Source organism: Orcinus orca, chromosome 5, assembly GCF_937001465.1.
Source record: "Orcinus orca chromosome 5, mOrcOrc1.1, whole genome shotgun sequence".
NCBI classification, from domain to species: Eukaryota; Metazoa; Chordata; class Mammalia; order Artiodactyla; family Delphinidae; genus Orcinus; species Orcinus orca.
This window is the reverse complement of record NC_064563.1, coordinates 137,815,756-137,828,027: the sequence shown is the minus strand read 5'-3', so window position 1 is coordinate 137,828,027 and position 12,272 is coordinate 137,815,756. Positions and strand designations below refer to the sequence as shown.

General features: G+C 37.7%; 1 protein-coding gene across 11 annotated transcripts in view; it reads left to right on the top strand.

The window, feature by feature from the left end:
- The window catches only part of CRYZL1 (crystallin zeta like 1), a 34,757-nt gene that overhangs the window by 8,114 nt on the left and 14,371 nt on the right, over positions 1–12,272 (top strand). For 10 of the 11 annotated variants that reach the window (XM_004264530.4, XM_033418233.2, XM_049710486.1 and 7 more), the window contains 5 exons: positions 1,212–1,283; positions 2,922–2,999; positions 5,279–5,351; positions 8,380–8,424; positions 9,878–9,946. In XM_004264530.4, the coding sequence (XP_004264578.2) occupies positions 1,212–1,283; positions 2,922–2,999; positions 5,279–5,351; positions 8,380–8,424; positions 9,878–9,946 (337 nt within the window). The remainder of the gene's footprint in view (positions 1–1,211; positions 1,284–2,921; positions 3,000–5,278; positions 5,352–8,379; positions 8,425–9,877; positions 9,947–12,272) is intronic. The other variant, XM_049710485.1, reaches the window with a different exon arrangement.

The window sequence follows — 12,272 nt, the reverse complement described above, 5'->3', positions numbered from 1 at the left end:
TGTTCTTAGCAGGATAATTTGTAAAAGCCTTAACTGGAAACAGTCAAATGTCTATCTTTAGTGGAATGGATAATAGTAATTTATTCATACCATATAACAATGGTGTGAATGGAATACCAGATAACAATGAGAATGAATGAAATAAATACAACTACAGGCAACAGCATGAGTGAAATTCATAACACTGAGAGAAAGAAACTAAACATAAAGGAGCATGATTTCATTTATATAAAGTAAAAAACAGACAAAACTAACCTGCTCTTAAAACTCGGATATTGAGTGTCCTTAGGAGGGGAAAGTAGTGACTAGAAGGGGAACCAGGGAGCTTCTGGAGTTCTAGTGATGTGTTTCCTGCTATGACAAGGCCACATACACTTTGTAAAATTCAGCAAGCTGTACACTTAGGATCTGTGAACTTTTCTATGTGTATTTTTTTTAGTTAATTTTTTTTTGGTAAGTTTTCCTTTGCTTGTTTGTTTGGGTTTTTGGCGGCACCACGCAGCATATGGGATCTTAGTTCCCTGACCAGGGATCGAACCTGCACCCCCTGCATTGGAAGCACGGAGTCTTAACCACTGGACTGCCAGGGAAGCCCTTCTATGTGTATTTTATACAGTACTTCTATAAAATTTACATTTAAAAAATAGTCTTGTCATACAATTACTATGAACATTAAAGAGACGGCTGTGAATCCTTAGAGGTGCTTCAAGAAGTCTGCAGAATACAGGTTTAAATACTTCCATTAAATGGCTTATAAACTGATACAGAGGAATTAGGGGTACAGTTTCAATGAGTGTCTTGATTGTCCACTTTTTCCTTTTTTAATGGTCTTTTTTAAGACTTTGAAAGCCCTTTCGTTGACACCTTTGGTTATTAAAATTGAGCCCTCTGGCCTGCATAAGGCTTTTTTTATTTTTTCAAGTACATCTCAAACTTTTTATTGAACAGTAAAGTGAAGTTAAGCACATGCTCACCTTTGTGTGAAAGGCTGAACTATAAGCCCATTCTCAAATGCGTACCAGAGATTGTTGCATACTATCTTGTTTGATTGCTTTCAAGAACTATTACCTGAATTCGTTTGAAGACAACACTTAGAGTTGTCATTTTATCCTTTGCCAGCACTATTTTTCAATTTTTACTTTCATTTGATCTGGAAGACGTTTTGTTGATTAGTTTATTTCATGTATATTTTTTCTTTTTTTTGTTTTTAGGTGACTATGAAAGGCTTATATTTTCAACAGAGTTCTACAAGTGAAGAAATAACATTTGTGTTCCAAGAAAGGGTAAGAAAAATTGTTTAATCATTAAATGAAACAAGATAGTGTATTTTCCATATGTGACAGACCCAGTTTTAAATGGCCTATTACAAATTATTTTGAGTTGAACTAAATGAGTGAAAATTACTTAAGTGAAACCCTATAAATTAATCTTATGTGAAAACAGTGGTCCATATTGTGGTATAACTATATTTTTTAAAAGAGTTGCTACAAAAGAGTTTTTAGTTCCTCAGGGTGGTGGCATAAAAGATATTAGGAAAACAGAACAACTTCAGTAGTCTTATGTGTTGCGAAATTAACCCAGTTTATTCTGAAGACCACAGTAAAGTGAGTTTTCAGATTGTAGGCATATTTGAGAAAATACTTTCTCTCATATTGGGAAATGAAAGAGGTGGAAAAGCATTGTTTTTCACACTAACTTCTGAGCTGTGCAAAGTTACCTCATTCACTAAGCCTTAAATGGTTTCCAGTTTTTTACCACTTTAAGCATAGATAGTAGAATTTTCATACATTGGTGATTGAAAGGTTTGTGGCAGGCCAGAGTCATTATCGCACTGTAAATTTAGGGATGAAAACTAAGTGCTATATGTATTTCATAGTGCCTGTATATTTCATAGTAGTAATAAAAATTTCCAGCTCATGAACACAGTCCAGTTTTCCTGTGTTATCTTTCTACAGCTCCAAAATCATTTAAGTTAGGACTCTAAACCTCAGACAGCTTGGTTTCTACCATTGGGTCAGGATGAAAGGTCTAAGAGTTTTGATTGGCTCTCAGGAGCAATCATCACCAGGTTCACACAATCATGAGTAAAATCCACAAATTCATCGATATTGTTGAATATATTCGTGTTATCACCAATTATCAAATCTGAGTTTTAAAAAGGGATAGCCCAGAGTATTGTGTTCATATCAAATTAAACACAGTGATCCCTTTGATAGAACACAGGAGGCACTGTGCAAGTAGCTGTTCTAGCCAACTTTTGATCTAATATTGGGCATATCAGGGGTTGAAGAAAGCATTTTAATTATTGGTGTCATTGGTGGATGACATTGAGTACCTGAGTCTGAAATATCTTTGCCTTTGAAGTTATATCTAGCTGTGCAATATGAGGAATAATTAAGTTCTATTAAATTTGTATTTTGACCCCAGAGTGCCATGGGGCATGCTGAAATGTCCAAAAAGATGTTAAATAAGGCAGAGATTAATAAATGACACTAACGAACTTTATTTATAGCATTAAGAAAATTCCATAATCAGTACACTGTATATATTATGTGTATGTGTTTAAGGCTATCCCTGCATGAAGGTTTGATGCTTTGAGATTATTTAAATTAAAATGAGGTACAGTATTTGTTGCTCTACTTCATTATCCTGTGTTCATTGCCTACACATATATCCCTGTCAGCATCTTAAGTACCTTTTCAAAATATGTACCCTAACTAAGGCTTTTTAAAATTTTTACCCCCAAATTCCCTATATTCTTTTGTATTATATGCTATAGGATAATTGCTTGTTCCTTTTTCAGTTAAGTTAGGTGTAAGATTTGGAGTCTGTTTGATTTTGTTCGATTATGTGTGAAAATTTTTGTGACACGAAGGCATATTCTCAAAGGAATGTGTAATTATTTTATTATTTGGTTCTAGGAAAATCTTCCTGTTACAGAGGATAACTATGTGAAGCTTCAAGTTAAAGCTTGTGCTCTGAGCCAGATAAATACAAAGGTATAAATACAAAGGTATTGGTGCTTTTATTTTGGCCAAAAGTCAAATGAGAGTTTCACAATATATTTAGTGTACAAAAATTATAATAATAACAACTGACTTCTGAGTACGAAGAAATTATCATTCTTAGAAGAATAGAACAGCTAGGAAAAAATTAAATGTTCATTTGTGTATTTCTATATTAAGGTAAATTATTAGCCTAACTGAAGTCATGCATTTTATATTATTATATGAAAATATTTTATAAACTCCTTTACATTGTGAAAAGCTGAGAATTTATAATTACTAAGGCCTATAATCAAGGAAGAAGTGACTGTTTAAATATAGTAAAATTAGAAACTAGAAACCTAAAATTAATTTATTAAGTCTCTAGTCTGTAGATATTTCTAGTCAATGTCTTGATAGGGTTCATATTCTTCTTGTCATTTCTCTTTGTCTCTCTCTCTCATACACCACCTCACACCACCCCACAGTAATCTTCCATTATTGACCACGAAGTACATGGAAAGTCTTCAAATGGTAAATAAATAAAGTATGGTTAAATGTGCCATGATAAATAGAGCAGGCCCATTTACTCAGTTTTATAAAGAGGAATACTATAGTTTTATTGGACCCTTAACTTATTGGCTTATAATGTCAGCATAACTTCTAGGGATCTAAAAGTTTTCTTCAGTAAAGTCACATTTAGGGGAACTACAGAACAAAGGTATAGGCTTCCACTGGGCGATTCTGTAACATGAGCATGACTTGAGAAGTGAATTAGTGAGATGCCCTGAAGTCCTTTCACTGGGAATAATCTACTGTTCCTTATCTGGAGAGATCTGTGTTCAGCCCTTCCAAGATGTTCTTTATAAAACTACAAAAAATCCATTCAAATGCTGGTCTAGGAAATTATCTCCATGTCTAACAGAAAGAAATGGTAAATTACAGTGAAATAAATTTGATTTTACAACAACTATTAATCATAATGATTATGGAAACTGTAGGAATGTGAGAAGATGCTTATGGTAAGTGAAGGAGAACAGGGTGCAATTGCCATAACCATGATTTTAGCTCTGCATAAAAAATAAACACTGTAAAACACCGAGTATTTCTGTAAGAATGTTATGTGAACATCTTAGGAAAAGGGTAAAGTTCCACATTGAGAAAGAGACTTTTCTGGCAATGAAGTATGTATAGGAGATCAAAGAATTGAAAAATAAGGGAAATATACAAGAAAATTATTTCAATTTCTTTTTACTTACTGTTCCTAAAATACTAACATATCTACAAATATGTTCAGCATCTCTAGTATTATTATAAAAGTATAGTAACTTTTATACTTTTAGAAAAGTATAAAAGGAGCTTAAACTACAGGCTTATCTATGTACACTCTTGTCACTTTAAAAATCAAATGCTGAATGTGGTCAGAATCTAACAACATACTAATCTCTCAAAAATAAATAATTTGGACTTCCCTGGTAGTCAGTGGTTAAGAATCCTCCCACCAGTGCAGGGGACACGGGTTCGATCCCTGGTCCAGGAAGATCCCACATGCCGCAGAGCAGCTAAGCCCGTGCGCCACAACTACTGAGCCTGCGCTCTAGAGCCCGTGCGCCACAACTACTGAGCCCAAGTGCCACAACTACTGAAGCCCGTGCGCCTAGAGCCCGTGGCTCCACAACAAGAGAAGACATCGCAATGAGAAGCCCGCACACCGCAGTGAAGAGTAGCCCCCACTCGCCACAACTAGAGAAAGCCTGCGCATACCAACAAAGACCCAGTGCAGCCAAAAATAAATAAATTAAATAAACAAATGAAAAATAAATAAATAATTTATCCTTCAAAGAAGAAACTCCAGCCTGAGATTATGTCGCAGTTGCCCTGTGTATATCCATCACGACTTCTCACCTACTCCCTAACCCAAGGCTTGTGAGAAACACTCAAACCCACCCCACCCAAATGAGGTGACTGGTACAAAGTGTTTAGCCAACTGAGAATTGTTCTGGCTATAATTTCCCTTCATATTTGGCAGAATAAAGATGTTAAAGTATGTTGATGGTGGTTTGAATGGTAATACTCATACCTAAGCCCTAATGTCCACTAATTCCTCAGCAAACTTGGTTTCCTACTCTATAGAGGAACCTGTTTTGTGAAGTTACTTGCTTTTTGTCTTGATGCCAAAAATGGAGTCATATTTGCTTTTTATGTGGTTTGGTTTTTGCTCCTGCTTTCCTCATGTATGAAAAGAGGTTCGGATTTATTCTTGACAATAAATTCAAGCCTTTGTCATTATTTAGCTTCTAACAGAAATGAAGATGGAGAAGGATTTCTTTCCTGTTGGGAGAGAAGTTGCTGGAATTGTGTTAGATGGTAAGTTTACAGATATAAGTATCTATATTCCTTTTCTAAGGTAAAAGAAATTAAATGGTAGCTAATTGGTTTACTGACACATAAAATTATACACACTTCTTCAAATACAAAAGTTAATTATGCAGAAGTGTTTTCCCTTTTTTTAATTAAAAAGAAAACTAGAACAATATTGGTATTTTATAATTGAAGAGCTTATTACAGTTTAGTAAATATTTAGAGATTATGTATTTAAATCCATGAGTAATCACATTGAATAGAATGACCAGTATTGTCCTTTTTACGGTATTTGCAGACCAGCATAAATTACTTGTGTAAGTTGGCTTTGGGCCGAAATTTATATAATGGTCAGTAACTACGTTCACATTAAATTTTTAAAGTATGCCTAAAATGGAGTATTTAAAAGGTAAACAGTTTGCTCATCTGAAATTGGTTCTGGGGAGAAATAACCAGTAATATTTTATGATTGCCTTAAATAAAGAAAAATTTTAGTAAATAATGGTCTTAACATGCAGAACAGTAAGCCTAAGTACTTGAAATAATTTCTGAGTAAACGTAGTGTTCATATTTTCTGCTAATAGTTCATGATCAATCAGTTTATGGTTGCTCTTCTTGCATATGTGAGTGGATGAATGAGCATTATCACGTGGGTTAGACTATTTGAATTTCACCTGTAAATTTAATCTATAATACATCTGATACTCTTAATGTAATCTTCTAACATAACTAAATCATAATTTTATTTCCTCTCCTTTCTTCTGCTTGGATTGTACGAAAATAAAAATAAGAATTATAATAGCCAGAAGATGATCAATTATTCATTCATTCATTTATTTATTTAGTCATCATTTAATGAGCACTTGCAAAGTGCTTGGAATGTGAAGATAAATAAGACAGTCCCTGCCCTCCAAGAGTTCACAGTCTAGGGGAGAGGCAGACAAACACGTATAGGCAGATTCATTCTGAAAGCTCCAAGGAGAGGTGCCCAACCAGCCAGCAGAAACAGGAAAGGCTTCTTGGAGTAAGTTAGCCAGACAGTAAGGGGTGGGCAGGAGGAGAATTCTTCTCCAAGAATCACGCTCAGCAGAGAAGATAGCATGAGCAAAGACGCAGAAGCAGGTAATAACGTGATGTATGTAAGAATTATGGAGTTCGGTGTTACTAGAGCAAAATTAAGTTCTGGGCATGAGTCATAGGCAAGGTACTTGGCAGAAAAAAACCACTGTGTCAAGAAAATTCTCCTTCAGAGATCACAGAATAAAAGATATTGAACAGAATCTTTTCATGATGATAGGAACACTGATTCCTTCCCCCCCAAAACATGAGACAAGAGGGTAGGCAAGGGCCAGACTCATGATGAGCCTCCTATCTCAGATTGGGTTGTAGAGAGAGTATTAGAGTGGCCATAAGAAGGGTGGATTTGAAGCAAACCAGGCTGTAGGCAAGAGGACTGTTTGGGTAGTAGACCAACAGGCAAGAAACGGCATGAGGCTTCCGGGTGGCGCAGTGGTTAAGAATCCGCCTGCCAGTGCAGAGGACACAGGTTCGAGCCCTGGTCCAGGAAGATCCCACATGTCACAGAGCAACTGAGCCACAGCTACTAAGCCCGTGAGCCACAGCTACTGAGCCTGCGCTCTAGAGCCCGCATGCCACAAATACTGAAGCCCGCGCGCCTAGAGCCTGTGCTCCGCGACAAGAGAAGCCATTGCAATGAGAAGCCCGTGCACCGCAACGAATAGTGGCCCCTCCTCGCCGCAACTAGAGAAAGCCCGCACGCAGCAACGAAGACCCAGTGCAGCCAAAAATAAATAATTAATTAAAAACAAAAAATGACAAAGTCCATAACCTAGACAGTGGCGGCAGACGTAGTGAATGTATTCAAGAAATAGTAAAGCCAGCAGAACTTAATAATTGACTGGAACAGGGAAATTAAAAACAGGTAAAAGCAGGAAATGATTTACAAGATTCTGGTTACATTCGAAAGTTCTCAGCTTATAGGTTGTGTTTGAAACTATAGAAGGGTAATGAGTTCATCCAGGGAGAGAGTTGAGGTGAAGGAGACACAGCATGGAACCCTTAGCAATGCCACTGTTTGAGGGACAATTAAGAGGAGTACGAAGGAAGCCAAGAAAAAAGGATCAGGGTGATTTCAGGTAGACAAGAATCCTCAGCAGGAGGGAAAAAGAAAAGTACAGAAGCCAAAATTATTGGGGGATAATGGCACAGAAGAGATCCAAAGAAGCAACAAACTGGGGCCCTTTTGCAGACAGAGCCAGCCTGAGGCGCCGCTTCCAGATTTCAGGCTCTACCTTACTTCACTGCTGCACCTCAGTTTCCTTGTCTGTTAAATAGGAGTAATAATAGGTACTTAATGGGTATGCCATGAAGATTAAATGTGATAACACGGTAAAATGCTGGGCACAAGTAGGCCTTCATGGAGGTTTGGGATTTTTCCTCCCATTTGCTTTTGTAACTATTTGAACAAAAATATTCTAAAGAATTGACTGATGGTATAGGACTTTTCTCTACACACAAAGAGAAAATGGAACTATCACTTCTGTATAGTCCCCAAAATTTCTTGGCACCATTCTGAACTTATTTCCATAATCCCAAATCAAAGTAGTTTATATGTGATTCTAACCAGAATTCCCACTGTGCGTCAGAGATTTTACAACTCAAACAATGACAGATTGGACGAGCCTCAGGAGGGGTGGAACCCAGTGTATCCAATGTCATCATCATAAGAGCTGTGGAGTGGATTATTTTCCTTTATTCCTTCATCCTTAGCTGAACAGAGAGATATCCTGCTCCACGGTGTCAACAACCACATGGCCCAGATATTGGAGAAAATTCAGATTTGATATGTTCTTTCCTACTGTCCTTACAGACTATCAAAATGTCCTAGAAGTTCTGAACTTTTTCTCTGAGTTAGTGACTTTTTATTAATCCATGGCTTTTAAAATTCATTTTAATTGTTCAGTTATATTTAATAATCTCAAAATAATGATTATTAATTTTCTCCACTCTTTAGTTGGAAGCAAGGTATCATTCTTTCAACCAGGTGATGAAGTAGCTGGTAAGTTATAGGTCCTAGTCCTATTTCAAGTCGTTTGTCTTACTGTTGTTTCTTTTTCTTTTTTTCTATACAATTGCTGATGCTTAGTGTGACCTTTCTTCATATACAAGTACTTACCTAAGTCTTGGAATTTACTCTCAAATATCCATTGATGAAGAGAATTGGGAGTTTGATCACAATAGCAGAACATTTAAAACTTTTCAATATTTGTAGATACGATAGAAAGATGACCATAGTTGTTACTGTCCCTGGTGCAGCCCTTCACTGGCAGGACCCCAGTCTATAGTTAGACTGAAGACTCCAGAGAAAAGAAAAGTCACAGTCCACCTGCTTGAAGACTACTGACTGACTTGGCTACATAGAAGCTCTTCTCTCCACATCCGACTTGAATTGTACAGAGCTGCTCCCTTACCACCCTCGTAAAACTAAAAATTGACTGGAGACATTTAATTTATTGGTTTTCTTTTTTAATCCATAGTTAATGCCATTTTGCAAAAATATACATTTATACTTGTGTCCTAGACATTCACACAAATATAAAGTATGCATTTAGTAGTAGTCTTTGAAATTGCCAATTCTCTGTAGAAAATATTCATAGGAAAATATTCATATAGACTTAGAAAATGTATAGCTTTACAGCATGCTTGAAGCTGTTAAGAATAAATTTATAGGAAAGTTTTCATCAGCTTTTAACACAATTGCCTTTGACTTGGGTATTTTCTTTGAGAATTTATTATTTCTATCTTATCTTTATTATCTACCCAAGAAGTCAGTGACATTGTATTATTCAAGATCCTGGGGCTTCCCTGGTGGCGCAGTGGTTGAGAGTCAGCCTGCCGATGCCGGGGACACGGGTTTGTGCCCCGGTCCGGGGAGATCCCACATGCCGCAGAGCGGCTGGACCCGTGAGCCATGGCCGCTGAGCCTGCGCGTCCGGAGCCTGTGCTCCGCAATGGGAGAGGCCACAACAGTGAGAGGCCCACGTACCGCAAAACAAAAAACAAAAAGAACAAGATCCTTTTTGTAAGAGACCAAAAATAAAATCAGATTAGCTCAGGGGAAAATGGGATTTTACTGGAAGCATACCTCACTATCCTATAGAACCAAACTCTGGGAAGGGAGCCGTGAATCAGGGACAAGTTTAATGAGGAGCACAGATGCCCCCAGGACTCTGACTTTGTTCTGTACATCAGCCATCGTCTTTATCATCATTCAGAGGTGAGAGAAGAGGAAGAAAAAGAAAGAGGTAGTACAGGTATTATAGTGTTCGTATCAGAAAATAAACTATCTACTTCCCTTCCTTAGTTCTGAAATCTCTCCCTTCTCCACACTAGTACTGGAACCTTCCTAAAAATCCCACTGAGGAAAATTTAGACTAATGCTTACTGGCATCTCATTAGGAGTGAATTCATTTTTGGATTGTGCCCCTAAAGTTTCTCGTTTTAATTTTCAGGAATTTTACCCTTGGATTCTGAAGACCCTGGACTTTGTGAAGCTGTTCGAGTACATGAACATTACTTGGGTATGTGGTAGTCCAGTGTTTTGGAACTCACGTAAGCCTTATTTCACAGATGTGTGTGGCTTTTAGTAACAGTATGATTTATTTTTATCTGCTGTGAGTGTACCTAGGAAATAACTATTGGGTGGACATATGACTACTTCTAGCTTATATTTTGTATCCATAAAATTCATTTTCAAGCTAAACAGTATTTAGACCTTTAAGTTTCTCTTACACTGCTCATGGTAAGAGGTTTGAAAAGCCATTTCTTCCTTGGCTCTGAAATTATATCAGTAACCAGAATTTTTTACTTCTTATTCTTGGTTATTAATTGAAATTTTTAAATGTATAAAATCTAGACAATACATGTAGAGTCTGAGTCAGGAAAGACTCAAAAACACTTATTCTTGTTTCTGTTGATAATATCTTTTGACCAGTATTCAATGTAACTTAAATGTTAATTTAAAAATTTTCTACAGTAATTTACTTCTTAAATATTTAAATTTAAATGAATAAATGTATAAACACAGACACTCTTCATGAAACCATAGTGAAAAGATGCTGCATCTCCTTAGTAATCAGGGGAAAGCAAATTAAAACCATTTAGAGGGCTTCCCTGGTGGCGCAGTGGTTGAGAGTCCGCCTGCTGATGCAGGGGACACGGGTTCGTGCCCCGGTCTGGGAGGATCCCACGTGCCGCGGAGCGGCTGGGCCCGTGAGCCATGGCCGCTGGGCCTGCGCGTCCAGAGCCTGTGCTCCGCAGCAGGAGAGGCCACAACAGTGAGAGGCCCGCGTACCGCAAAAAAAAAAAAAACAAAAAAACAAACCAAAAAAAACCATTTAGAGATACCATTATGCATCCATGAGAATGACAGTTATAAAGTTTGACCATCCTAAGTGTTGGCAAGGATGTGGGGCAGTAGAACCTTTTATGCACTGGGAGTGTAAATTAGTTCAAATGCATTAGAAAATAACTTAGCATGATCTAATTAATGATGTATTAACACCTCAGACCTAGTAATTCCACTGGTACTTTCATACACCAGAGAAGCTTGATGTGTACCAGTAGCACATGCACAAGAGTTCATAGTAGCGTGGTTTGTAATTGTGGAATAAAAAGAGAAACAGCCAAATGTTCTTCCTGGGAAAATGGATAACTCAAGATATTTCTAATTAACCCATCAGTGAAAATGAATAAATAACAGTCAAACATATCAAGACAGATGAACCTCACAAACTGTGCTGAGTGAAAAAAGCAAGTTGCAGAAGGATACGAACAGTGTGATACCATTTCATTTCTATGAAGTTCAAAAACATACAAAGTTTAATTAAGCATGTGTTATTTAAGGATATAAGGAACACGTAGGGATGAAAAGTCATGTGGAAGTTACCTTTGTGGGCAAGGCAAGAGGATGTGATCAAAGTAGATCCACGGGACTACAGTGGTACTGCCAGTCGGCTATTCCTTATGTTGGGATTCATGTTGTTTTTCATATCTTATCTATAGGTTATACATTCTTTTGTGTTCTTGAACTATTTTATTAAAATTTTTCCTAAGTTCTTTCTTGAATGATACAAATGCTAATCAGACCATATGGGCCAATTTGGATTTTGGACTATTAAAAATAGTAAATTTGAGTCTATATAGTAACTTGAACTAGGGTAGGAAATCTTTGGCATTTCATTTTTGAAATTATAAATTGTTAAGTAATTTATATTTAAATTAATGACATTTACTATGTCTAAAATTTCCAAGTAATACCATCTTGTTTTATTAAAAATTAATTTTTGGGCTTCCCTGGTGGTGCAGTGGTTGAGAGTCCGCCTGCCGATGCAGGGAACACGCGTTCGTGCCCCGGTCCGGGAAGATCCCACATGCCACGGAGCGGCTGGACCCGTGAGCCATGGCCGCTGAGCCTGCGCGTCCGGAGCCTGTGCTCCGCAACGGGAGATGCCGTAACAGTGAGAGGCCCGCGTACTGCAAAAAAAAAAATTAATTTTTTATTAAATTTTATTCATTCATTCATTTATTTATTGGATGCGTTGGGTCTTCATTGCTGCGCGCAGGCTTTCTCTAGTTGGGGCGAGAGGAGGCTACTCTTTGTTTCGGTGCAGAGGCTTCTCATTGCGGTGGCTTCTCTTGTTGCGGAACACGGGCTCTAGGCATACAGGCTTCAGTAGTTGTGGCGCGCAGGCTCAGTAGTTGTGGCTCGCGGGCTCTAGAGCGCGGGCTCAGTAGTTGTGGTGTACGGGCTTAGTTGCTCTGCAGCATGTGGGATCTTCCCGGACCAGGGCTCAAACCCGTGTCCCCTGCATTGGCAGGCAGATTCCTAACCACTGTGCCACCAGG